Below are 27,981 nucleotides of genomic sequence, written 5' to 3'. Positions count from 1 at the left end.
CCTGATCCCCAGCCCTGGCTGTCAACCAGTGCCAGCCTGTCTACTCAACAGAAAAACACACTGGCTGCCTGCCCTGGGGTGTTTCCAGAGAGAAATTTAATCTAATTTACATATTTCTAGGTACATTGATAACCAAAAGGTGGCCACTGAAAAAGGTTAAAAGGTCAATTAGCTCCCGGTATCTTAGCTGGACTAGGATTGCAAAATAAAAAGATCCACGTTCCTTATTTTCTACACAAAACGCATTTTTTAAAAAAGTGAAAGATCTAGGGAGCTATACATAGAAAGCAACAGTGAAAAGGGGGAGGGTGGCAGGGATGGGTAGAATCCCACCCCTCACTCTACCCTCCCGGCCCTGGAGCCCCTGAGGCTCTGACATGGCAGGAGACAGCTGTCAGCTTTGAGCTCTTCCAAGCTAGGAAGGCCCCTTCTGGGGGGGGCAGCCAACAAAAATTTCCGTGGCATTGTGGGCTCAGTGGGGGGCTCCCAAACCCTAGTGGGTTAGCAGAGGGAGCATGGATTCCCCTGAGCAAGCACCGTGGCGTGATATAGTCGTTTGACTCAGGAACTGAGGGGGCTAGGGCAGATCCCAGGTCTCACGAGGTGCGTGTGTATGTTTGCCTGTGTGTGAGTGAGAATAGATATTCATGGGGGCAAAAGGAACAGGGGTCTTTGGGGTCTTTGCAAATGGCCACGGATGGCAGACATAGCCTTGTCTGGTTGATAGACACAGAGAAGCATTGTTCTTCCCTACAACCAGATTGGCCACCACCAAGAGCCTAGCTACTGCCCCAGTAGCCAGGGCTTCAAGGAGGATACCCTTGTGGCCCCAGAGTCTTCAGGCTGGGGAAAGGGTGGTTAGCTGGCTTCCGGCGCCCAGGTTGTAGTGTGCCCGGCCCCCAAGGGGCGCCGGTTTGAGGTTTTGGCTTGCTCCTTTGGAAACGGAAAAGAAAGAGGGAAAGTGGGGTGGGGGGTGGGGGAGAGGATACAGAGGAAAAATGGGAGGGGACAGGCGGCACAAAAAAGGATCTGGAATGCTTGTATGTTAGGGAGCCTCTACAGCTGCTGTCTGTGCCTGCGGGGCCCGGGGCTCCTCAGGCAGAGGGTCTGCTTTGGAGAAGTTCATCTCCAGAATGTGCCGCTGTAAATGCCGCACCCACTCTTCCTGGATGGAGAGTGGGCCGTGGAATTCCACTTCACAGAACCTGCACAGGAAAACAGAGAAAGAAGTAGCCAATGCTCCGAGCAAAAGCAGAAGTATAATCTAGTCCAAGTGCTTAGGCATATCTACTGCTACTCAGCATACATATGTCAAGACAAGAACCCTAGGGAAGAAGCTCTCCAATGGAGAGCCACCTCCACTACTATGGACTCATGGCAGGGTCTCTTGGCCATGAAGTCTTTAGTGCTAGAGAAGCAGAAAATTCCCCAAGTGTCTCCGCCACCTAACGTTTGTGCTCTGAGATATGGTGGCTATAGAGAAGCAGAGCCTGTCTAATCATAAAGACCATCCTTCCTCTTGTGGTAGCCTTAAGATAGGCTCCAACGAACACAGACCTAAAACTTGAGCTTTGTTACTCCAGAGAACTGGGTTTCAGTTCTACTTCATTTTTTCCCCCTGGGATTTTGGGAGACACGGTCTCTAGGTCTCTAACTACTTTGTAGTTCATGCTGGTCTATTAATTATGTAATTCAACTGGACTTAGACTGGCGGCAATCTTCTTGTGCTAGGACAGCAGGCTTGTACCATCCACTCAGCTCGGATGCTACTTTTGACTTGGCCAGTACTATAGAGCCTGAGTTTAGTTATTTCAGGTCTTTAATATCCCTATTTTGTGGTATCTGATATGGGGGTGTGTGTGTTCACTTTCATAAGAATTAATAGACTTTTTTTTTTCCTTAGTAGGAAAATTCAATTTGAGGCCTTATTAGATGTCAGCAAGATTCTCAGGGCTTTGCTATTAAATTCAGTCCTCACAACAGCATATCAATTAGGTCTGTATGAAATGTTTTCTTAAAAGACAGGGTCTCACATTGTAGCCCTAGCTGGCATAGGCTGACCTTGAGCTCACAGAGCTATACCTGCCTCTGCTTCCTGAGTGCTGGGATTAAAGGTGCACACCACCACACCATGGTGAACTTTTTTTAAAGGTGGAAAAATGGAGGCAGGGAGCAGGTGAGCCTGAGGTCACTAAGCTGTGAAGTGTCATAGCTAGGACTAAACCCAGGTCTGATTGGCTACAAAACTCAGAGCATCAGTTTGATATTCAGGTTCCACTGTCAGTGAGACCCCAGGCCTTGCTATACCTCCGAACAGCCCATGGAACCCCACCTCCCAACCCGCACAGAGACTGGCTCATTTTCAGGCTTCTCATAGCCCAGGTCCTGCTCGATGTTGGCATACCTGCACTTGAGGGTGTAGATGTTGCCCACAAACTTGACCAGTGACGTTTGGGGAGGGCGAGGCACCAGGGAGGGGACTGGCCGGACCCGGGGTGGGGGTTGCCGAACCTCTTCCAGCTTCTGTTGCAGGTCATTGGCTTCCTCACCACCCCGAGCTGCTGACGCATCTGAGGGGCGGGCTTGTCGGCGTTCAAATTCTAAAGCAGAGAAAGGGATACAGGTGATGAACAAGAGGGCTAGGGCCCTGCAGACACACCCGTTTTCTCTGAGCACAGGGGGCAGGGGGGCAGAGGTTGTTAGGACTCCAGACTGGACACCCTGTGCATGGGTAGAATGGAACGCCGATTCCATGAAGAAAGGGGATTAAGCAACTGAAATATGGCTGTGTTAGCTAGGTGTGTACCGCCCTCCCAACCCTCCTCCCACAGTACTCACTGTTGATATTCTGCCGCTGGTGTTCTTCTGACTTCACGGCCCCAGGTGGGCTGGTTGCCAGAGGCCGTTCACCACTGTCAGCTGCCCTGCCAGCTTCCAGCCCTGGTTCCCCCCCAGCACTTCGGCCAACCAGGGACAGGGCCCCAGGTGCCAGCCCCAAGGGTGCCCGCTTGTCACTGTCACGGCCATGGCCAGCGCTGCGGAACTTCTTGGTAAAGGGGCGGCCACCCTGGATGTAGCTTCGGTAGGCGCCCACTTTCTGGGGCCGGTGTTTGATCCACTCACTCAGCGTCTCGATGGGAGAGCCGTTGACACACCACTCCGTCACACCGAACTGCCGTAGGTGCGCCCTCGCATGGCTGGCTAGGGCTTTGCGGTTTTCAAAGTAAAGGCCACAGAGCTCACAGCAGGCCTCGGTGGCTATAGACAGAGGAGGTTGCTGTTCTAAGAGTGCAGGCATACCCAAGTGGCCTAAGCAAGGCCAGGAGCTAATCCCACCTCCCACGGGGACCCTGCCTCAGGGGCCCTATTTGCCCTGAAAAAAGCCATCCCAAGACCCTACCACCCACTGCTTACAGGAGTGGGAGGTCTTCTCATGGAGAGTCTTTGCCTTGAAGGGCAGTTCAGTCTGGATGTAGGTCTTGGCCTTGACCTCTGCTGGGAGGAAGCGGTCCTCCTGGAGGGGCCGCTTGGTTGCCACTGGGCCCAGGTAGCTGGTAGCTGAGGGCTTGGCTCCTGTGATGGGCGACAGGCTGAGCTCCCGGGGAATCTGGGTTGGCCCAGCTCCTGGTTTTCCCGGCCGGCTAGCCAGGGGTGACAGAGGCAGTGGGGAATGAATAGCCCCAGGAGCTGCTGTGGGGGAGCCATCTTCAGTGAGGGCAGGAGCTAGGTCTCCAGCTGGAGGCTCTTTCTTGATGAGGCACAGCTTGGACTTCTTCTTCAGGATCTCCCGCAGTGTGTCGATGGGTGAGCCATTGACAGACCACTCAGTCACACCCATCTGGCGCAGGTGGGAGCGTGCATGGCTGGACAGGCCCTTTCGGTTCTCGAAGAACTCGCCACAGAACTCACAGCGGATGTCACGCACTGGCTCTGCCCGGGATGCTGTAGAGGGTCCAGGGTTGGGGGAAGAGAAGGGGGCAGTGGCTATGGGCAGGAAGCCTCCCAGCTCAAGACCCAAGGCAGTGCCAGACTTTTGGACGCCCCTATGCACGCGGCCCCTCCCTCCAGACTCCAGTGAACTGCTACTACTTCTGGGCCTTTACAGCTACCTCATAATCCAGTCCTTCTGTTTGTCTCGTCACCTCAAACTCTAGCTGGCTTCACAAAGTTTCCCTAAGTGAGGCTGGGCATGCTACTTCCTCTCTCTGGGCCTCAGTTTTCCTTTTCTGCAAGATGGGGATGAAAACCCACATCTCCCAATGTTGCTGGGAGGGTCTAAAATCAGAAAGGTTCAGAGCACATGGCAGGGAGCTGGCAGCCTCAGCAAAGCTTGCCTGCTTGTAATATAGCAAATAATCCAAGAATGAACACAGCATGACAGAGTGTCGGGGAAGCACTTTAACATTGACATGATAGCAACTTCAATACACAAGGAACTTTTTGCAACCAGGTATCATGCTAAGTGCTTCATCATACTTAATCCTCCAGAAAACTGTATAGACACAAGATATGGGATTATACTGATCTCCATCTTCCAAAGGAGGAAACTTGCCCAACTCCCTTGCTTACTACATTATAGAGAATACAGATCTTGACTCAAACTTGACTCCAAATGTCAAGCACTCCATTACCAGGTATGTTAGACACAGTTTAAACACTGAACCTCTATTCCTGCCAGTGGCAGACATCACTAGTAGATCCTTGTAGCTGTTCTTCCTAGGAATCTGATTGGCAGCCATCACCAACTAGCTAAAGAGGGCATTAGATATAATTATATAAGTGCCTCTTTCTGCATGAATAACAGAAATGAAAGCAGCAGCTTGGGTACAGGAGTCTAAACAGCCAATTTTGTGTTCTCTGGACTTGTTTATACTCCATTTCCGACCTGAGGTCTATGGACGCTCCTAAAGGGGTGCAGAGAGGAGCCCCAGCCAACTGTTGTGCCTGCCCTGACAGGCTCACACTTACACAGGTTCAAGGGGGCCATGTCTTCTCGAGGCGTGCCCCAGGGACCTTCAGATGGGTGTGGCTCCCCATGAAGGGCCCCTGGCAGCATCTCCCGCTTGATCTCCACTCTCATTTGTTCAGGCTTCAGTTTCTTGGGTAGGGAGGGGGCAGCAAGGCCTGAGAACATTTTCCGGGCCGTGGGAGGAGGAGAAGCAGTTGGCGAGTGGCCCAGAGGACTGCCTGGTGGTGGCGGCAGCTTCTTGGTCAAGGGTGAGATGTGAAGATCTGAAGGACTGCAGGCTTCCAGTGAGCCGCCAGGGCCTCCGCTGCCTACCATTTTGGCCAGGGCTTTTGGGCTGGGCCCTGGTGGGTGGAGGTGGCCACCTGGCCTGGATTGGGTCCGTCTCTTCAGGATCTCCCGCAGTGTGTCGATGGGTGAGCCATTCACATACCACTCAGTCACACCCATCTGGCGCAGGTGGGAGCGTGCGTGGCTAGACAGGCCCTTTCGGTTCTCGAAGAACTCGCCACAGAACTCACAGCGGATGTCTCTTGTTGGCTCAGGGCCTGAAGCTACAAAAAGAAAAAAGAAGGGACAATTAGAATTATGGACATCATCAGGATAGTCACCTGTAGGAGTATCCTGGCCAGCTAGGCATGGGCAGCAATGTGTCCATAAGCTAGGGTGGTAGTGGATGGTAGTTACAAGTGAGGGAGCTGAGGGGTGGGGTCAGACACTGGGAAGAGGCAAGGTGGGGGAAGAGGGATGCTCCAGAGAGCTAATAGGATGACCTCTGTCCTGCAGACGGCAGTATCAATACTCCACAGCTTTGTGGGTCCCAATAAGGACAGGGCAGGAGAACAGGACGCAGCCAGCTTAGGTGCCACATACTGTCTAGACCCAGGGTACCTTCCACACCAAAAGGTAGGACCTTACCCTTGGCCTTCATTCTCAGGCAGGGTCATGGTTATAGAGGTCAAGGCCAAGAGAGAGGTACCAGCAGCCCATTGCCAACAAAATTTCTGGGTCGGGCCAGCCCACTGCCAAGGGCCCCTGTCTACTCCCTACTACAACAGGAAGGGAGTAGGGAGGGGGCCATGACCCCCCAGGGAGGGGCTCCAGGGCCCACAGGGAGGAAGGGCAGCTGAAGCGAGAACCTACAGAGGTTGAGAGGAGATGGCTCCACATCAGAGGCCCAGAAAATGCCGGCGGCCGAGAGGTCCTGCTTCCCCCAGGGGCTGGCCATACCCGAGGCCTTCAGCTTGGCCTTCTTGGCCGGCGGTGGGGGAGGGAGCAAGGAGAGGGCCGTGGAGGTAGAAGGAGGCCGCCCCAGCTGGGCCAGGGCTCCCCGCCCCGGTGGGAGGCGGATCTGGATGCCGTCCCTCCTGATGAGCCCGTGGAGCACGTCTATGGGGGATCCCTTGGCATCCGGGTCGCTGACGCCCAGGTGGCGCAGGTGGGCACGGGCGTGGCTGGACAGGCCCTTGCGGGTCTCAAACCAGGCACCACACAGCTGGCAGTCCAGCTCTCTGCCCCCGTCACTATCTAAAGCTGCGGAGACAAAACACAGGGGGGGTTCACGGCCGCCACCTTGGTCGGCCCTAGGGGATGAAGGCAGGAGGGTCTGCTGTGATTTTCAGCTGCCTGGATGGTTAGGAATTCAAGTTTCATGCTTTAGACAGGTTTTGGTTTGGTTTTTTAGAGGTTTTAGGTAGCATGGCAGCCTCTTCTCTGCCTAGCCCATGGGCATCAAGCGAAGGTAGGGAGCTTAAGGATGTAATTCTGTGGCAAATCCTGACACTCCCAGGCCCTCTCCCTTGGGACTTCTGCTAGGGGAAATACAAGGGAAGATGGAAGGTCAAGAGCAGGGGGTACCACCAGACTACCAGGCACCTCTTTTCCCTAAAACCACAGCAGACTCAATGCAAGTGGCTGCCAGGAAACACAGGCATCACCAGGCTCTAATACCTGCCAACATATGGGAAGTCATGATGGACACCCCTAGACATCTGACTACTGAACTTGAAGGGTTTCTTCCCAAATTCTACTTGTCAAATGCAAGGCAGCCACAGTGAGGGTCTCTACCTTTGGACACAGAGAGATGCCCTACCAAAAATGGCCAGGAGACATGAAAAAAGGGGCCACTGTAAGGACTTCCTTTCTATCTGGTAGACAGACCCATCTACCAGTATGACCCAAGATAACCCAAACTCCCACTGGGCAAGCCAGGTCCATCCACAGGTACCCTGGTTACTTTCACAAGACAGCTCTCCCGCCATCTATCCAGAGAAGGACAAGTGCTCTTCTCAAGTGGCATGTAGGTCCCTGGCAGGCTGACTTGTGGCAGGCCTCCAGGGGGGAAGATCAGTGGAATGTGGAGGAGAAAAAAAAAATGACCATCGTAGGACAGCCCAATAGGAGACATAGTGAGTGTCTCACCAGAACTGACCTAGATGACCCAGGATCTGGGAGCTGTAGGCCTCAATTCCTACCCGAGGTCCTCTTCATCTGAGGACCACGTAACATCCCAGCACCGCCCTCAGCTCCCAGTACCCACACTCACTGAGATTCAGAGGCCCCTCGTCCTCAGACTGGGGCCATTGTGCCTTTGGGGAAGTCGGCCGGGGACTCAGGGACAGCTGGGGGCTCTTGTCCTCAGGATTCTTGGGTGTAGGAGATCCTGCCAGAGTCAGTGGGGCCTTCTTGAGGAGTGGAGAGCTGGATGGGTGGGCCAGGCCCTTGGTTGAGAAGCCAGGAGGTGACTTGATGGCTTTGTTGACAGGAGGGGCATCCAGAGGTTTGGCCAGGGAAAGCAGGCCAGGCCTGGCAGCTCCAGCAACCAACTCCTTGGGTGAGTTGGACTTCTTGGTCAGGCTAGGGGCCAGCCCAAGGGGAGCATCAGGCAGGCCCTTCTGCTTCACCAGCTCGTAGAGGAGGTCGATGGGAGCACCACTGCTTTCTGACTCTGCGACCCCCAGTTGGCGCAGGTGTGAACGTGCGTGACTGGACAGGCCCTTTCGTGTTTCAAAGCAGGCACCGCAGACCTCACAGGTGGTCAGGCTCTGGGCTAGAGGGCGAGATGGAGGCCAGGATGGAAGGCTATAAGGCCTTGCAGATACAGCTAACCCATTCTCCTCCCATTTCCCAGGTTCAAAATAAGTGTTCTGCCTCAGCCAAATCCCTTGATCCTGACAATGATTCTAATTTGGTGGGTGTTAGTATTTCTGGTTTGGAAGTAAGGAAACTGAGGCTCAGAGAACCGAATAGTGTGCCCAAAAGTGCACAACAGGAGGCTACACTCTCTGTGGTCCAGCCAGTGGGGATGCCTTTCAGACCTGCAACATACCAGGGTGCCCTGGCAACATGCTTACACAAATTCGTGTGTGTAATATATATAGATCATATATGGAGCTAATATCTAAACTAGTCTCTGAAACTCAATACAGACTTCAAATGCTAAGTCAGAGGTCCTAGCCACAGCCCCCGGCCCAGTCCCCATCTGCTTCTTGGCTTCCCTGCCCGACTTCAGTGATTCAAAGGTCAGGTTGATTTTGCTTCTCTTAATAGACCCAGAAACTAGCATTACTCTCAACAACCCTACAGTCTACAGAGAAACCAAATATGTAACACAGGAAAGCTCAGATTAACAAGGTTGGCAAGTGACCTCCGTTTGTGATCTTTTGCCCCCCTTGCCAATGCTTCACTGGATGCCCCTTCCTCATGTAAATTAGTAGCTGAGGGCCACACATATGGCCAAAGCTATAGAAGCTCAATGTAGAAGACACCTGAGTAGCCATCTCCTTGGTTCCTTATGGTGTTAAAAGAAAAATGAGTGCCACCCCAGGCACCATGTTAACCCACCAGGCCAGAGAGTGCTTCTGTGAGCATGACTATCCTGGCAGCACACCTGTGTTATCACTTGGGCCACTCACCCTTGAGGTCTGGCAGCTCCTGTTTGCTGCCATGAGGAACCTCTGCGGCCACTTTGCTGCTCAGCCGACTGGCCACCTGCTCCAGGGTCCCAGAGACAGGCAGGCTCTTCTTTGGGAGTAAGGGAGACCCCAAGTCCATGGCCACCATTGTGTTTTCCTCAGAACACAGGCCTGTGGGGTGGAGGAGACAGGCTCAGCCCAATCAAGAGTCAGACTGTCAACCTCAAGAAGGAGACGGAAAGAACAGTACTTCTTCCACATCCTTGCTTGGCATCTGCTCTCACTTCTGGAAGCCACTCATTCCATGAGAGCTGAGGCTGCACCCATAAACCCTCATGGCAGCAAAATGCAGAGACACCGAGATTGTCCACTGACAGAAAAGATAAACAGTAGTTTCAGTCCAGAAGGTTCACTGGTCTGAAAACACATTGCAAGTTTGAACTGAGACATCCCATCACATGGCATCTTAAGAGAAAAATGCCTCTCTGGGTAGAACTTACAAGGGGGTGAAGGTGAAAACAGTTAAAAAGGATGGAGACCAGAGTCTGGAGGCCAGAAAGGCAAGGCAGAAAAAGCAAGAAGCAGAGGACAGGGAAGGAAAATCTCTACCAGACAAGGAAGCTGGAGCTTCAAAGACAACAGTAAGCCCAGCGGTAAACTATTCACCACCAGGTGAACTTTAAATGGGACAAGATAAGAAGAACCTGGAACCTGGACCAACTCAGGGACAGGAAGAGTGGGAATGACAGAAGTTTACACGAAGTTTCTTAAGCTTCCCAGCCAGAGAGAAAGCCCCCTCCGGTAAGAGGTATGTAGGGAGAAGGAAATCAAGGGTAGTTTTCTTAGTCTAAGTTTTCATTAAAAGTACGGATGGGGATACTGGGAGGCGATGAGGTCGAACTCTGAACAAGAGCCCGGAGGATGAAAGTGTGTCATATGGGCTTCGGAGACGACCAGTACAAAGCAATAGGGCAGGCAGGGCGCTGGGAAGAGCGCTCCCTGCTCAGTCCGAGTCCCACAGAGGCAAGAAGACAGGCCAGGAGGCTACCGAGATCATGACACAGAGTACTTTGTCAAAGTCTCCAGGTGGAAGTGGGCGCGTCTGTCAGATGGGGCAGGGCCAAAAGTGGCTTTCCAACACCGAGGGGATCGAAACCGTGACAACTGGGAGCTTCTGGGACTCCAAAAGAGGCGGGGGACTTCTGTCAGAGCCGGCGAGAGTCCCGAGGAGCGGCGGCAGAGTGCTTCCAAAGCCTGAGACCCTCCAGGAGGCTGAGGGAAGCCCAGGGCCCGAGCGCCTGAGGTGGGGGTGCCACAGAGATCGGACGCTGGGTGTTGAGGGTGGCGGCTGCACACGCGGGAGGGACGCCGACTTTTCCCTCCCGGGACCCTCCCCTCCGCTAACTCTTACCCGGCGCGGGCGCGGGGGCGGGGGCGGGCGCGGCCGCCGGCCCGGGCCCCGGCTCCGGCTCGGCCTTGGGCCCGTCCCGCGACGGCGGCGGCGGGGGTGCGGGAGGCGGCGGCGCCGGGAGAACCACCGGGCCTGGACTAGGGGGCCCTGGTGAGGGCGCCCCCGTAGGCGCGCGCTCCCGGGCGCCCCCCGCGCGCGGCCCCGCCGCCGCCTTGCTCTCCGCTTTTGTCACTCGGCACTGGGCGGTGGAGGCGGCCATCTTGGCTCCGGCGCACGCGGGGCGGCCGCCTCAGGCGAAAGCAGCGGAGCGCCGTGCGCCGCGACCTCCGAGCGTGCTCTGCTCCGCCCCTCCGGGCGCACCCAGGGCAACCTGAAGAGCGCCGAGCGCCTCGAGCGAAATGCTCTGGGCGCATAGGAACACGCTTGCTAGCTTTAGGTAGCTGCCGGGAGCGCTAGGGCTGGAATCGCGAAGGCAATCCAAGCTGCCGCCGCCTCCGGCAGCCGTTCCAGCCCAGGGTCCGAACGTCTCTACAGCTAGAAAGGGAACCCTCCAGCCACACACATTCACCTCAATATTAGCATTCAGAATTAGAACCCTGACAGCAGTGTAGGACCTTCCTTGAGACCCTGTTCCATTCTTTTTTTTTTTTTTTTTTTTTTTTTTCTGTAAGTCTCTCTGGCCAGGTAGACAAACCTCGACCTGATCATGAATATCCTTACTCAAGGCAAACCTAGAACAATCCTAAAAACCACTAGATCCTCCAACGATGATCCTCCCCCACATTAAGCTGGTATCTGTCTAGCTGTTCGTGGATAGTGCTGCCCAGCAACTCAAGAAACTCAGTCCCTCCCCAGCTATGATTCTACTACCAGACACTCCTCCCTCCTCAACTCTAAACTGCGCTTCTAGCTGTTCCTTGACGGATGGGTGGGGCCAGAATTTGATCGCTGCCCCGCCCCCAATTTGGTACCCTTCTCTTGTGGCTTACTCAGTAAAAAGAGAAGAACCTTCTAACAGAACTGCCACTGAAGGCCACTGTCCCAACCTGGCCTTGATTTGGGACACCATCACTCTGCAAAGTGGTCAGGATAGGTTCAGCTACTCCGTAACATCCCTCATCTCCATTTGTTCCCTGAAAAGGTCATAAATGTCTCTTTCCTCCCTCTAGACAGAGCCGAGGCAAAGCTGACTCTACTTCCTCACACCTTAGGGTTTGTGCCAGCTTCCTCTGAGGAGTGACACATGACTTTTTGATAGAAATAGATTGGTCATGACTGAATCTGGCTGTTAGGTACTTGTTTCATCCTTGGGAGTGTCTGGCCCAGATGCCATGTAAGAAATGTGAACGTGAGATACAGTCCTGTGCTGGGACAACACAGAAAAAAAGGGGGTCAGAGCTGAAGCTCTCAGACTACTTTCTACAAACCTAGACATTTTTAGAGCTAGCTCTACCTTCCAGCCATCTCTGAGACATTATGAACTAAATTAGGTTGGAAAGCTGAATCCCTAGTGAGCAATCATTCACCAAAGGCAAGAAGCCCCATATCCCATCCCTCTGAGGTGTGGCTTCAGTTAGCCACCAAGCTGTCTGGACCTCAGACTCTTTCTTATTTAAGAAAGAGAAGGATGTTTGACATCCCCACTCTGTCCTTGGAAAACTCTCAAGTGCCTAAACCTGGCTTACAGATGGGGTGGGTCCAATCAAGTTTAAAATGCACATCTCGGCAAGAGGAGCCATAGAAGAAAGCTCAGTCCCTATGACCCTGCATCTATTCTCTTAGTTTAGATGTGTTTCATTCCTTAGAGCTAAGGAGTTTGAGTTTCATTCAATAATGTCTCACAGCTGATTTCTCTGCCCCCCCCCCTTGTTTCTTGAGACAGGATCTCTTCATGTAGGCCTGTCAGTCCTAGAACTCAGTACGCAGACCACACTGGCCTTGAACTCACAAAGATCCACCTGCCTGCGTCTACCAAGCACTGGAAGTAAAGGTGTGTGCCTCCATGATCAGCTGAGTTTTCTGCCTTTTAAAAGCTCCAGAAAGTTGGCTTTTTGAAAAACCAGGTCCTTCACTTTTCCTCTAATTCTATTGAGCAATCTAATAACAAATATTGATTCTAGATTTCAAGACATGACCAAACAAGATGCTCAGAAGTTTGGCTTTGCCTATGTGTGGCTGGGACAAAGCAAATAACCCAGAGTTTCTTTGTCTGTAAGATGAATACCCAACAATCCTAAGGTAAGGAGCATAGCTCATGGCAAGAACATTTGTCTAAGATGCATAAGGTCCAGGGTTTGATGCCCTGCACATCAAAGCAAAATAAAATAATCCTTTGCCCTATGAGCTTTTTTTTTTTTTTTTTCTTTTTGGCATATCTGAGATAATAGAGGTTAAAACCTTAATAAATGCAATTGCTTGAGTATGGGAGAGGTTTGTCAGAGTTGCTGGATAGAACTGGTTGAATTCAGAGTCTGGGCTCTACTCTCTTTTGTGGTGAGTGCTGGGGCCAAACCAAGGGACTTGCCCATGCTAAGCACGTACTCCGCCACTGAGTCCTGTCCCAGACCCTGGGTTCTAGATCTGTGCCATCCACAACAGTAAGGTCACCAGTGACTCAGTACTAGCCATGCCATGCTCAATGGTCACATGTACCCAGTGGTGGCCCTCGAGGCCAGCACAGATTGTTAAAAGACTATTTCTAACATCTCACAAAGTTCTATTGGATTCAGTGTTCAACACAGAGGATTTTTCCAGAACAAAGCATTTGCTGCCCAACTACCTGGACTGCAAAGCTTCTCTCTCTTTGGCTCTGTAATTCTTGGCAGGGAAATTAAGTTCTTTGTGCCTCAGCTTCCTCTCTGTAACATGGATATGATGAAAACACCCACATGAATAGGGCTGTTGTAAGGAGTTCAATGGCTCTGTGCTTGTAAAGCATCACTAATTCTAAAAGATCTCACTGAGAAATTGGATTCAAAAAGGGCCATGAACCAGCCCTTGAATAACACAAATTACCGTTATGTGGGAATATAGTGGGGAGGAAATTTGTTAATACACTTTTAAAAAAAAAAATAGGGTCTGACTGTGTAGCTTAGCTCAGGCCTGGAATTTGCTTTTCTGCCCTGGTTGGCCCTGATCCTCTTGCCAAAGCCTCCAGTGCTGGGATTACAGGCAGATGAAATGTTGCCAGGAAAGCAGAGTAGTCACCCTCCAATCCACCCATCCATCCCTCTGAACCCCTTGGGAAGGGTAGGGGCTCCAGCCTGACCTGTTTCCTCCCCTTACCATCTCCGTAGACTGGCCCAGGGTCCTCAGCCCAGGTAGGTGGGAAGGGCACGGTGAGCGGGAAGCATGGCCGTCTTGAAGTCAGGAAGCTTCCTGGTGGCCCACCAGGCTCATGGCCCACGGGACTTGGGGGCAACTCAGCTGCTGAAGTAGCCAGCAGCTCCTGCAGGATGTTGATGGGTGAGATGGTAAGCTCCCAGTTGGTGATGCCAAAGTCACGCAGGTGAGCCCGGGCATGGCTGGAGAGGCCAGCCCGAGTATCAAAACCAGCCCCACAGAAGTCACATCGCATCAGACTAAAGGTGCCTGGGTCGAAGTTCGCCACTGCAGAAAGAAGACATGAACTTCCTGGGTTGGGGCAGTGGTGAGGGGAGCCACTCTCCAGCCCAACACTACCTCTGTCCCAGGACTTCTCTTGTTTTACAGAGCACCCTGGAGTGTTTGCCTTCCTTCTGTTGTAGTTTCTGCCTGATCAGAAACTCTCAGCTTGTGCACCCTCCCCAAACCAGACACTTGTATGTCAGGGAGCGTTAGGAATGTGTTCTAGAAGAGGCTTCTCTGGATTTGCAATATGAGAATATTAAGTAGATAGCCTTTCCATGTCTATTTTTGCATGGTATTGCTCTAATCCTGTAAATTGAATGTAGGTTATATGAAGAAATGAACAAATAGAGGTTAGGATACTTATATCTGGGAGCCTTCTCTGAGCCTTCAAGGTAGAGATACTGTCTCCTCTCTCAGAATCAGCCCTGCTCACTTGCTATCATAACTGCCTAGTTTCTTGGCTATCTCCCACTTACCCTACACTCTAGCATTTCTGTGTGTGTGTGTGTGTGTGTGCACTCACTCACTAAAACACCATATGGCACACTCCCCAAGTGGACTGTGAAAGCGGAGCGGCTACCCTCCAGCTTGCCCATCCATCCCACCAAATCACTGGGAAGAGTAGCGGCTCTGGCCTAGCGTCAGAACTACCCAGGATCAGAACTACGCAGGGAGCTCTCACTGGAGGGAGAGCTCTGGGGTCAGAACCTCCTTGCCTGAAGCCCCTCACACCGCACAGGTGGCCCCGGGCTTTTAGGACCACCAGGAGTCCCTGTTACTTGGTTTGGGCCCTGAGCTCTAAGAGAGCGGAACTGTTGTCTAGATAACTGCGGGGCCTCTCAGAGCCCAGAACACAGATGACCCGGCTCAATACACATTAAAGAATACTGCACTAAAGAATAAAATGGAACTATCAGTCTGGGGCTGATAGCTGTGCCCAAATCCCTTCTTCCAGCTGCCACTGTGACCAGGGCACTGGGGCATCCCTGCACATCCACCATTTAGTGGTGACCTAACCCATGGCTCCTGGGCCTCTCAAGATGGGAGGCCCCCAAATTTCAGCCTGCAGGATGAGCAAGGGTGGGTAGGTTTAGAACCCTGCTGTACAGCTCTGTGGTCCCAGGCCTGGAGAGGGAGATGGATTCCCAGAGCAAGGCTGGCGCCCTACCTTTTTTCTTTTTCTTCTGGAAGGAAAACCTGCGTTCAATGGCCTTCACCTCCTCTGCAGAAATGAAATGCCGGACATTGTAGCTGACACCCACGCGGTTCAGGTGGCCCCTGACATGGTTGGCTAGCCCGATGCCATTGTGGAAACGATCAGGACAGTAGGGGCATTTCCGTTCCTCATGCTTTAGAGCCATGGTAGGATCCCCTTCTAGAAGTGTGTCCAGACCCAGTGAGCCACCCAAAGGTGTATCTAGGAACAGGAAGTCCAGGGGGTGGGTGCTGTTCAGCTCCAGCTCCTCAGGTGGCCGCTTTGGCGATGCCCGGCTGGCTACAGCCATGACTTGTGGCCTGAGCTTGGACAGAAGAACAATGGGCACCATTCTTTGGAGCTGCTGCTGCTGAGTCTCAGAGGCTTCAACTGCCTGCAGGGTGTCTTGGAAAGTCTGCTTCAACTCTAGAGCTGATTGAGGGATGAGGCTAGGGATGGTTGGGGGTGGAAAGGCTCCATTTTCAGGAGGAAAATCCATTTCAGAAGTCAGTACTACATCTTCATCTTCTTCTTCCTCTTCATTCCAAGGATGACTACTGTCTTCCATTCTCTGCAGGTGGACAGTGCTTTTGTTTCTATTGAACTGTATGGAATACGAAGCAGAAGCCACAGAGGAAGGAAAGGCCAGCTTTCCAAAAGGCTGCTGGCCTGAATTTAACAGTGGGAAATCTCTCATGCCTGGCTGCTGATAGTCTGGGCCAAAGGCTAGGCCAGGGTCATATCCAGCAGGGTTTCCCTGCCACATAGAGGCTAGGAGAGGCTCAGATTTGCCAAAATAGTCCATGGTAGCTGTGTCAGATAAGTGGGTATATGCCTCCTGGCTAGTGCCTGGCTGGCTAGTGAGGTCCTCAAAGGCCTCCCGATCCTCCTCCCAGTGGGTACGGGCATGGACTAGCCTCATGTGCTCCCTGAGCAGACTCTTGCTAGGTGCTGTGAAGCCACAGTGGATGCAAGTATTGAGGTCTGAGGAGTCTCCATAGGAGGGATAGACGAGGGTGCTAACATCTATGACTGGGCTGCCACCCCCGAAAGGTTCCTTGGCCTGCCGACTGGGCAGCGACTTACGCACATGCAGCTTGGCATGTTGCACGAAGGCTCTGGAGGAATTAGTGCCAAAGATGCACTTGGGGCACTGCAGCCGTGCCTCACGGCCCTCGTCACCTGGAAATCGCTTTAGCTTTTGGATCTCTTCAATAATCTTCTCCCGGGAAGCCTGGTGCAGCTGCCAGTGCTGCTCCAGGGCACTGGGCTCTGTGAAGGCCCAGCCACATTCGCTACAGGCCAATGGAGCCAGGCCGGCTGGGGGCTCCTGGCCTGGCGCTCGGCGGTGCTGGCTCATGTGTTCTAGGAGGTGCTCCTTGTGCTTGAAGTAGATGCTGCACTCAATGCACGGGAACACAGCTGGCTCTTCATCTTCCTCTTCTTCATGACTGTCCACCCCATCAGCCACTTCCTGCAACAGTTCACACAGGTATGGCTCTGTCTGGACTGGGGGCAGTAGCGGCTGCAGTCGCTCCACAGATGCTTCGGAGTTCACTGTCCAGGTTTGTGTGGCCACTTCCGAGGCTGATGTGTGGAGGCCCCCCTCAGAAGGCCGGGCCAGCCCCCCAAAGTCCTCTGGGTCCTCTCTGGTGCCTAGAACCTCCATGTCCAGGGTCTCGGGGACGCCATCTACCGGCACCATCACCCTCCTGAGGGCAGTGACAGTCGGTGGCTGGGCAGGGAGGTCCAGGTGTAACCCTGCATCCTTCAGGGGTCCCTCTTTATCTGCATCTCGGAGCCAATCAAACTTGTGGTGGCTTGGAGAGTATTTTTTTAAGAATTTCAGTTCACCCTGGTGGTGCAAGAATTTTCTAGAGCCCTTGAGGTTGGCAAGGGGTTTCATGGGTCTCACAATAACTGAGTCCTCGAACCTCTGCTCAGACGGGGTGCCCTCCCTGGCCTCCTGGACCATGGGGTGCTCCCAAGACCCCTGTACATCAAGGGATTCAGGGAAGGGGCCCAGAAGATGGGGTGGTGGGGAGCCCAGCTGAAAGTCCAGGCTGTCTCCATCCCAGTAGCTGCAAGGAAGTGCCAATGGGGATAAGTTAGCGGTGACCCTCCATTTCCCTCCCTAGGTTAGTATGGATAGGGAGTCCTCCCAGGCTGGCTGGAGCGGTTAGTTCCTTGAGATCCAGCATAATGGTGACTGTGGAGAGGTTGGGAGTATTAGGGTGAAGGTGAAGAAGTCCTTCCTAGAGGTATTGCATCAAAGCCAGGCCCAACTCTTAGGATGCACTGGTCTATACAGTGCGGCCCTGCTGTGTCATGGGGAATTGTACAGAGACCACAGGTTGGGGGGTAGAGCCTTAAAGAGCATCCCCAGATCTGGTGGTACAGCCAACTCTCACCTTTCCCCAGGGAGGATCCAAGGCTCTGACCTGGGCTCCAGGCTGCTTCTGTCTTGGTCCTCCCCAAACTGTGGCGATTTAGTCACATCTCTCCCCCAAATTTGGTGAAGGTCAACTTTGTGGCAGGACAGCTCAAAGGATGAACCTCTTCCCCTCTTGGAGGGGCAGAGTCAGGAGCGACTAACGGTCCAGTGACCCTGACCTTCCTGGGTGGGAGATGGGTAGGGCTGGGAGGGCAGAGCAGATGAGGAAGGGTCTCTGGGCCTCAGTTTTCCAATCCTAAAAACGGAGATGATTTCCAAGAGTCAGGGATCTTGTTTTCCTCATCTATTGTCTAAGGAGCTTTTTGACAGTTGTCACCAATAAAACCTATTACACAAAACAAGTGCATATTTAAAAGCTTGCCAACCTTTCAAGTGGGGACTATCACCCTACAACAAGATAGAGGGTAAAGAAGGACATAATTCAAGTGCTTAGGAATCAGGGAACACTTTACCTCACCTGATGCCTGCTAAGCCTTGGGACTGATGGGACTCTTCTCAAGAGGAACACAAGGTTTCACGATGTAGCCCTGGCTAGCCTGGAACTCTTTATGAAGACCAGACAGGACACAAACTCAGAGATCTGTCTGCCTTTGCCTCAGGCTCCGGGGTTCTTTTGTTTTCATTTTTGAAACAGGGTCTCCTGGCTACCCTGCATTTCACTCTGTAGCCCAGGCTGGCCTTGAACACACAGAGATCCACCTGCCTCTACCTCCCAAGTGCTGAGATCAAAGTTGTAGCCACCATACCAGGTTTTGGGACTTTTTAATGTAAGTATTCCTGATCTGTTCTCTCTTCATTTTCTGCCAGTGCTAGGAATTAAACCTAGGACCTGGTTCACATTAGGCAAGCACTCTACCATAGAGCTATATCCCTAGGCCCTCTCCCTCTGTAACATTTTTGAGAGAGCATCTCGTTAAGTTAGCTTTGCACTCACTCTGTAGTCCAGGCAGGTTTTGTTTTGAATTTAAGATCCTCCTCCCTCAAGCTCGGGAGTAGCTGCAGATTATAAGCCTGTATTAGCAGCATGGGCTTGCTTATTTACTTATTTGATACAGGGTTCCATTATGTACCCCAGGCTGGTGTTGACTCAGGACTGTCCTGTTTTAAACTCCCAGGTCCTGGGATAATAGGTATATGCCATTGTGTCCAACATATACATATGTGTATACCCACATACATACATATATACACGTATATATATGATATATATTCTGTCTATGAATTCACTGTGTAGCAGAGGAGGATCCTGGGTTCTCTTGTATCTGCCTCATGAGTGCTGGCAACACAGGCTCCCTTCATTTTGAGAGCCTGCCTTGACAAGGGGTTGGGGATAGCTTGATCACATCCACGGGATAGGTGAGGAAATAAGCAGCACACACAAGCAGAGTGGAGATCACAGTGCCCTCTCTCTAAGCCCTACTGGTGCCACGCAATATTAAAAGTTCCTCTCAGGGCTGAGGCACTGAACAGAGAGCCAGAACATAACAGTTATTATTCATTTCTAGACCTGTTGTTAATCTATCATAATTATATATTAGACCCACCAAACGCTTGAATTTTTTAAATAAAGAGTAGCAAGTCTGGGGAAATAACTCATGGAGAGATGATAGAGTACCCACATTGAGTCTGTAAGCCCTTTCTCATCTGTACTTTGTCACTAGCACCACAAACAAACAAAAGGATCAGAGTAGTGGCTATTAAGATTGAGGTTGGTTCCTGTTCTTTCCCATTGGTCCTTGAGTTCCTAAGGCAAATTTGTGAACCATATCTTGTGGCAAGGTAACTTTCCATTTTGCAGATGAGGAAACTGAGGCTCAGAGAGGCATCAATCTAAGCATCATTTAACAGACAGACTGGATTCCAAGGGTCCAACCTGCAGCCTTGTCCCTCTCTGGCCTGGCTCCTGGCAGAGGTAATGAGAGTTGATCTTCTGTGTTGCTATTAGACCTCTGCCTTGTCCCAGCATACATCCTGGGGTGGCATCACCTCCTCCTGCCTGGCCTCTTCATTCCCTCCTGTCCCATACTCATTTCCCCAGAGGGCTTAATGGAGCTTAGACACTCCTGCTTGTCCCCCTGCCCTACCTGAGGTCAGGGCCAGCGTGGCACTCACCAGCTGCTGATCCGATGGGTGGTGGAGGTGGCACGGGGGAGGGCTTCGCTGAGGCCAGGATGGGGCTGCCCATCTGCAACAGAGAGGGGAGACCCTGAGGGGCTGGGGTCCCCCTGGCCAGGGCCGGGGTTCCCCTGGCCAGGGCCCTCCATACCTCAGCTCCGAGAGCCTTGTGGGGTACCTCAGAAGGGCCCTGTAGGCCCCGACCCTATCCACCAGAGGCTTTTGACCTCTGCATTCTTGTATCCTAGAAAGAGGTTCTCTGAAGGAGTCCCCTTAGGTCTCCTGGAGGACTCTTGGGACTTGCTGCCTTCCAGTCTTCCCCATATCTAACAACTATGGTAGGTTTTGGGTTTTTTGTTTGTTTGTTTTAAAATCATACCCTGGGAACACTCATATACCTCTCATTCTAACTACAGGAAAAAGCTAGACTCTCACATGCCACAACAATGTGAGGCCTGGGTCTTTATTGCTTGTTCTAACTTCCCTTCCCTTTACTGGACCTTGCTGCTTTGCCCTTATTTCATTCTCCCCCAACCCCTACCTCAATGAAGCTTTGATTCCTCTCTCTGGCCTCAGCTACCCCCTCCCCCACTGTGTGTAAGACTGCCCCTGTTTATGTTGCCCTGGTTGTCCTGGAACTTGCTACATAGACCAGGCTGGCCTCGAACTCATTGAGATCCTTCTGCCTCTGCTTCCTGAGTGCTAGGATTAAGGTGTGCACCACTATGCCCAATAGCCTTGGGACTTTTGTACTTGGGCTTCTTTGACTATTTACTCAAATGAGATGCTATTCTCTCTCTTTTAACCCAATTTATTCATTTAAGTACTACTTGTTGGATTTCTGTTTGTTTGTTTGTTTGTTTTGTGGTCACAGGGTCTCCTGTAGCTCAGGCTGGCCTCAAATTCAATATGTAGCTGAGGATGACCTAGAACTCCCAATCCATCTACTGCTACCTCCCAAGCGCTGGGACTACAGGTGTGCACCTCTATGCCTTGTCTTTGTTTTGCTTTTGGTCTTTCTTGAGACCAGCTGACCTGAAAACTCACAATCCCCCTGCCTCTGCTTTCTGGCTTTCCGGATGATTGGCACAAAGCACCACCTGCCTCCGTTTTGCTTTTTTAAGACAAATCCTCCTATGAAGCTCCAGTTAGTCTAGAACTCTTACGTAGCCCAAGCTAGCCCTTACATCTATCCTCCCTCCCCCTGTCTCTGCCATCTGAGTGCTGTGAGAATAGGCCTGTGCCACCATGCCTGGCACCTGCTTCATTTGTTTCTTAGCTCTCTCAGGTACGGCCAGGTCTCCTCTTTGGATAGCTGCATGTCTGCGTCCTTTGTAAGCACATAAGCCCCCCTGAGAACTGAGACATTTGAAGCCTCATTCCTGGCAGCAGTCCAGCACCTGGCATGCAAATACTCAACAAACACATGCCAGATAATGAGTGGGGAGCCTGGCCACACAGAGCCCATGTCTGCCTTTTGGACCCCTTTTCAGGCATAAATCCTAAAATGGGATCTCTTCTTGGGAATACCCACCACCCTGCAACAACACAGATAGAGCCAACTCTCCATTATCCACCTGTAGAGCCAATGCCTGGAGCCAGCACAGGAATCTGGCCTGCGCCTCTCTAGCTGCCACGCTTGCCTGATGAGGCGCACACGCCAAGCAGGGAGTAAGCCGATTGTCTGGGCCAAGGTTAACACTCTGGGGGAACTTGTGCCCTGGCCAGGGCCTGACAGATGCAATTGCTGGATCAACCTCAATTTGAGGATGGTCCAGAAAGGGCAAGGACTGGCACAGATTCTTCCAATCCCCCATCATCCAATTTTCCCTGGAAATTGAAAGCCTGCCACTGGGGATCAAAAACTGAAAATGTGGGGGGTGTTCAGGAAGGTCTGTCTGCTGAGCCTGACAAGAAGGGCTTTTGCATGGCATGGCCTCTAAAATGTGGGGCATGGGTCCAGAAACTTGCATATCCTAAAGCAGAGGGGTTTTAGTTTTGACACTTGCAGAGGCTCCTTCTCTGTGCTGAGGAAGTCCTGCACATTGTAGGATACTCAACAATGTCCTTGGCCTCTACGTGCCCACAGGACACTAATACCTACCTATCCTGCAATCAGTTATGTCAACTGAAAGTGCCTGCACACATTTTTACAGTGTGCCCTGCGGGACCTGACTGTTCCCATTTGAGAACCACGGAGCAGACCCATGGGAGCAGGAATAATCTTGGATTTAAGGAAGGAAGTTATGATGGGGTGCTGGAGAGGTTAGTGAGGGAGGAAAACAACCACAAGAAACAGGGTCTCTCCTAGATACAAGTCACAGATGAGAGCTAATCAGGAGAAAGTGACCGATTAGTGGATAACCAGTCCCAGCAGAGCCTAGAGATGTGGGTCTGAGGGTCCCAGGTGTCCTGTTTCTGAAATTCTGAGTGTCCCAGATTTGATGGCTGTTGTCTAAGAATTCTGTGAACCAAGGGGGCACACTGGCCTCTTTGTCTGAGCAGCTCCAATGAAGCTCCTATTTTTAGTGGCAGCAAGTTTGGAGGGCCTATAGCTGAGACAGCTTGGATGGCGAGGCTTTGCCCAGAGGCCTCCACACTGAGGGGATCCAGAAGTCCCTGTGGCACCTGGGATACAACTCTGAGTCAGTGGTAGTACCAGAACCCCTCACTGGCTCCTGCCATGTGGGGTCCCTGAGACAGATTACAGAGGAGAGGAAAGGGTGTCCAGGAGCCACTTAAACTCCAAGCCAGGCCACCTGCAGCTTGGCAGAACAGCCAGGAATCAGCTGTTGTCAGACAGCTCCAAGTGAAAGGCCCAGCAGTGTGACCAGAAGTTGCCTTCCAAGCTCCAAGCCTCGGTTTTCTCCTTAGTACAATGCAAACAGACCTGAACCCAGCTTCAAGGGGCCACTGATGGGGGCCACTGATATAGGAAGTGTTCCATCCAGAGAAACAGCGATGGAGGGAAGGAGGAGGTGGGTGTTTTGTGATGTCAAGGCTGGCTTGATGCCGTCCTGGGGTGGAAGTTGGAGGCTAGACTTGTAGCCTCAGGCTTGCTTTCTCCATGCTTTGATTCATCCTCTCCATGAATCCAGAAATGATACATTCTTTGTTCCCAGGTCCCCTGTCCCACAAACAATGGCAGACATGCACCAGACTCTTCATTGATCTGAGTGAAACATGTAAGTCCCATTCAGACTTTGCTGACCTGCAAAGCCCACCTCGGAGGTTTACGGGACTGCAATGGAGCTTGAGGCAGGGTTCCATAATAGAAGACAGAGCAAGATAGTGGGTATTTCCTTGTCCAGGCAGAGAAGTTTGGGGGTGCCATTCCTGGGAGTCCTTGAGAGGCTCTCAGGGCTGCATAGGGATGAGGGACTTCCCAGGCTTCAGGATGGAATAGCAGCCTCAGAGATTGTTCCTATTTATAGACGTCACAAGATTCTCAGGGCAAGTGTCTAGTCTCCGCAGGTGGGTCCATCAGGCTGAGGGCAGTGGGAGAGACACCCAGGCCTTCTCTAACCTCCATGCTAAGATCCTGCTTCAGAGCAGCCATTCCTACCTGTGCTCTGGGAACCCATTAAGGGTGGGTTTAGTACCCCTTGGTGGCCTCTTCCTCCTCCTACCTAGGATGTGAAACAGGTGCACACATGAATCCCTGGTTGCTCTCCAGCGGAGGTGTGGGGTGGTGAAGACACGCACCTACCTACCTTCCCCATCTCACAGTCCTGAGGTGTCTGTGACATGGGGAAGAAATGCCCACAGAGTGAAGACCCTGGCCCCACCCTGGCAAGCTACGTGACCTGCTACTCAGTGGGTCCTGGGGAGGGACTGCTAAGGGATAACATTTCAGACCTGAGGATTAGCTACTCACCATGTCCCTGATGCCTCACGCCGGCAGGTGCCAGAAGTCCCCCCAAATCTTTACAAGTTAGGACTCTGTCTAGATACCTTCTGCCTCTTCATTAGGTTGCTTCCTCCTCACTGTACTTCTTGGTTTATGTCTATCTCCTCTGCCCCAGATAAAGGGGTCCTTGACAGCAGGGCTGACATGTGCTGCCACCATCTTCACTCTATAAAGATGGGTTCCTAAATACCTTAGCATCATGAGATGCTGGGCAGAGGCAGATCAAGGAGCTCCAAAAGTTTACGGAGGGTTTGTGGGTAAAGGCAACTGATGGTAATATGGCTGAGTGAAAGAGTGTGTGCCTAAGTTTTTGAGGCCCCGGCTTCCAAGCTCAGCAATGCAAGCAGCAAAAGAAAACAAAGCAAGAAAGAAAACAACAGGAAATAGAAAAAAGAAGGAAAATTACTCAAATACTAAAAAAGAAGCCAGGCATGGTGACACATACATTTAATCCCAGAACTCAGGAGGCAGAAACAGGTGGATCTCTGAGTTCAAAGCCAGCCAGGTCTAAAGAGTGAGTTCCAGGACAGCCAGGGCTACAAAGGGAAAGCCTATCTCCAAAAAAAACAAAACAAAACAAAACAAAACAAAAAAACAAGGACTGGAGAGATGTCTTGCTCTTCTAGAGGACCCAGGGTTCAATTCCCAGCACCCACGTGGCAATTTACAACTGTTTGTAACTCCAGTCTCTGATGCCCTCTTCTGGCCTCTACAGGAACTTCATGCAGGAGGTACACATACATTTACACAAAACATCCCCCACACAAAACAAACAAACCCCCAAAACAAACAAACAAACAAACACACACACACCAAAAAAACAAAAACAAAAACAAAAACAAAAAAAACCCCAAAAACTTAAGAGGAGGCCAGGCAACTCAGAACTGTCTGTAACTCCAGCTCCAGGAATCTAATGCCTCTGGTCTCTGCAGGCACCAGCAGTCATTGCACATATCCACATGCAAGCATTCACACCATTTTAAAAATAATACAATCTTTAAAAAAATAAGATGAGGCCTGGAAATATAGCTTAGTGGTATAGCGCTTGCCTAACATATAGAATGTACAAAGCAAAACACAAAGAGAAAGAGACAATGAGTGAACGAAAGAGAAGTTATTTAAACACTAAAGGAGACAGCTGTGATGGAACTTGTTGGAACAGATTATGTGCAAGCGCCTGTGTGCATTCCCCAGTTCTATAAAACATAAATTAAAAAAGGAAGAGGGTTGTGAAGCCACAGTAAGGCTCTTTGACTTTGGGACACTTACTTCACCCCTCAGGTTCTTGGATTTCCCATCCTAACATGAGATTATAAAAAACAAAGGCTTTCCCTACAAAGGTTCTAAGAATGAAATGAATTGACCATACAAAGAATTTAGCATGTAGGAACCAACAAAAAGGCGCCTGGAAGTTATTGGAAGCCAAAGCTTTTGGGGACCAACCAAGGAAATGAAAGGAGAAGTCTGATGTATCAGTTTACTGTTCTCCAGCCACACCAGATCACTTAGGTCCTTAAACATGCCAGGCTCCTCCCCTCTACAGGGCCTTTGCACCTGCTGTTCCCACCACCTGCTGTGCACTTCCCACTCTTCATCCCATGCTCTGCCCCAAATCCCACTTTCTCAGGAGGCTCTTCCCAGGTTCCTCAGGCATGGTCCTGGCACTCTGCTTGATATCTGTGTAGCTTCCATCATCACCTGCCCTTATGACATTTGTTCAGTTGTTTGTCGTCCAACTTCCTTTCTGGAATGCCAACCCCTGGGGGAAGACACTCTTGCCTCTTTGTTTATGATTATTTTCCCCAGTGCTCAGAACAGAATCTGGCACACAGCAGTTTAATAAATGAATAACAAATTGTGAGGTGTGGACAATGTGAGCTGGCCTTGTATGGGGAAAACCAAGGCAGAAAGGGGTGACCCAAATCTCTGATTCCCCAGTCTTTACCTTACCACTAGAGGGCACAAGCTGTTTTGGCCCATGGCTCGAGATAAAAGACTGGAAGCTGAGATACACAGGTGGGAACTGGGTGCACCTGACGGACAAGTGGGCTTTGGGCGAAGAGCTCAGGGTGCTGATGTGGGTGTTTGGATAGAGCCAGTGTCCAGTTCAGAGGGAGGAACCAGGCCACTACAAGTATGAATCCTAGCTCCTTACTGTCCTCTGGGCAACTGTCATCCAGTCATGGGCTCCCAACACATCTGTTTTCATAAGGGCAAACTGAAAAACTAAGCAAACTGAAAAACTAAAGGCGGTTCTGGACATCAAGCAGAATTTGAATCCCGACCCAGGCCCTGCTGGGTTGGGTGGCCTTGCTCTCTCTGAACCTGGGGGACTAAGAGGCAATGCGTCTTTAGGGCCACAGAGCCCTCTTACCAGAAATGCCACTTCTGCCATCCAGAATGTCTCGGGGGCCTTCCTTGGTGTTAGGCAGGTAATGAGTAGATCGAAAAATGTCACCTTCCCCCTCAGCAGCCTCAGCCCCACCCTCGATGTCCTCTCTTGGAGCTGGGCCAGGCAGTCTCTCGGGGCCTCGAGGACGATCTGGGGCAGCCAGGCCACCTGCCAGTAACCCCTCCATGGGTGCCAGGCGTCGATCCTCACTCAGTACTTGGCAGATTCAGCAGGACATTGTGGGCCTGGGGACAAAGACAGGACAGACCTTAGGAGAATAAGAAAGGAATTCTGTTTGTCTCCCTGCCGCCCCCAAAACCCCAGTCCTCACCTGTGAGGCCTATTGCCTCAGTTTATCTCTCAGTCGAAGTGAGGGCGGTTAGTGGCGCTGAGGCCCCATTCACACCCATGCACCTCTACTGTGAGCATGCCTCAGGACATTAAACCGCGTTCCCCAGCTTCTTCATAGCCTCCATTTACCTCACACATGCACACTCAGTCACCTCCGTCTTCCGTCAGCCAGTCCTCCACTGCTCACTCTCAGCTTCAACCTTTCCAGCCGCTTCCTGGCTTTCCCGCAGCTGCTTAACCTACGGCCATGCCTCCAGTTTCCAGGCTCTCAGCCACTTCCACTCTCCCAGATCATGAATGCACTGGCTCAAGTGCCCCCATCTTTGCCCTTCCACTTTCCTTACTTCTGTTGCCCCATATCAATTACCCTTACACTTTTCAAACACCCTTCTCCCTACCCAGGAATGCAGGGTTATTCAGAATTAAGCCCTTAACCTCTCCACAACCTCAAGTGACCCCACCATTAACCCTTTCCCTTTTTCTCAGCATGATCTCTCATGCATACCAAGCCTGGGCTCCTCCACCCTGCCACCTTCCAATAATATTGGTTGCATCCTCCACCGATATTGGTTGTTCTGGCCGGAGGATGAAAGGGACCGATGGGGCTCCTGTTTCAGAAATAAGGACCCTGGGGGGAGGAAGGGCGGCTGTCCTCTCCACCTATAAATACCTTCAAGGTAGAGCAGAAAGTGAAGGGCAGGAATGAGGCGCTCTCCCCAGGGAGATGGTGGTGAGGCCCGGCCCAGGCAACCGGGGCGGGGCCGGGGCTCGAGGCCTGGTAGCAGGCGTTGCCCTCGGGGGCTTAGGTGCTCCCGTGGGGGCCCTTATACCGGGTGGGCTGACAGCCTTGGCAGGAGAGGTCCCTGTCCAGGCCTGGAGAAAGCACCTGCGGGTGCCCACTGGGGTAGGCACTGCCGGCGGGGATCGGGCAGGACCGCAACTTCGGAGCACTTTGGCAGCTTGGGGAGGGGGCTGCGGTCCAGATGGTCTTTCCCTACCCCAGCCCCCGCAGGGGTCGCAGAGATAGGGGCGGCGCTGCGCGGACGCACCCTGCAGGGGAGCGAGGGTCCCCGGGATGCGCCCTTCGCCCGTGCACCTCGGGGCAGGAGACCCCGCGGGACGAGCGGAGGTAGGGGGAGACACCTGCCACCAGACCCCCCGCCCCTCCCCCCACCTGTACGGCCCCGCCCCCGGCCAGGCCCCGCCCCTGAAGGCCCCGCCCCGCCCCCCGCCCCAGGGGGTCCCGCCCGGCCCGGCCGGGCCCAGGCCTCCCCCTCCCTGCTCCAGCTCCGCCCCGCCCGCGAGCTCCCCAGGCTAGGTTGGGCCTCACCGGGGAGGCGTAGTGGCCGGCTGGGAACTCCTCTTCTTCGTGCGGCCGTCGCTGCCGCTACAGTCGTTGTCACTCTCGGTGCCGGTGCCACGGCCTTCGCAGCCGCCGCTGCCTCCACCGCTCGGGGAACATTGTCCCTTTAAATCGCTCCCCCCTCCCGCCGCCCCGCCCCTCCGCCCTCCCCCGGCGCGCCGCCGTGACCTCAGCGCGACAGCCCCGCCGCGCCGCCATGATGGGGAGGTCTGCCACCCCCCCCTTGTGTCTCTGGAGTGGGGGTGGGGGGAAAATCCAGCGGGCGCGCCGCCATATTGGGAGTGGCCAAGCAGATCACCC

The 27,981-nt window shown here is 52.5% G+C and overlaps 1 protein-coding gene across 29 annotated transcripts; it reads right to left on the bottom strand.

Annotated features, from left to right (window-relative positions):
• Positions 1–74: 74 nt before the first annotated feature.
• Positions 75–27,794, bottom strand: Wiz (WIZ zinc finger). Of its 29 annotated transcripts, XM_060371039.1 has the most exons (14): positions 27,649–27,778; positions 26,824–26,988; positions 25,950–26,212; positions 19,663–19,735; positions 15,069–17,176; positions 13,577–13,900; positions 8,881–9,051; positions 7,512–8,015; positions 6,110–6,499; positions 4,969–5,520; positions 3,415–3,942; positions 2,839–3,258; positions 2,405–2,600; positions 75–1,205 (listed from the first exon to the last, which is right to left on the bottom strand). In XM_060371039.1, exons 3-14 carry the CDS (start codon positions 26,152–26,154, stop codon positions 1,046–1,048), a joined length of 5,631 nt encoding a protein of 1,876 aa, XP_060227022.1. In that variant the 5' UTR covers positions 26,155–26,212; positions 26,824–26,988; positions 27,649–27,778; the 3' UTR covers positions 75–1,045. The 29 variants fall into 29 exon arrangements, with proteins under 29 accessions (XP_060227022.1, XP_060227020.1, XP_021493251.2 ...); XM_060371037.1 differs by lacking the exon at positions 26,824–26,988 and having other exon boundaries at positions 27,649–27,785; XM_021637576.2 differs by lacking the exons at positions 26,824–26,988; positions 27,649–27,778 and adding an exon at positions 26,989–27,477.
• Between the last annotated feature and the right edge of the window lie 187 nt (positions 27,795–27,981).

The sequence above is a fragment of the Meriones unguiculatus genome, chromosome 17 (genome assembly GCF_030254825.1).
Source record: "Meriones unguiculatus strain TT.TT164.6M chromosome 17, Bangor_MerUng_6.1, whole genome shotgun sequence".
Taxonomy (NCBI): Eukaryota; Metazoa; Chordata; class Mammalia; order Rodentia; family Muridae; genus Meriones; species Meriones unguiculatus.
The sequence above is the reverse complement of the archived record's forward strand: the minus strand, read 5'-3'. Positions and strand labels throughout refer to the sequence as shown.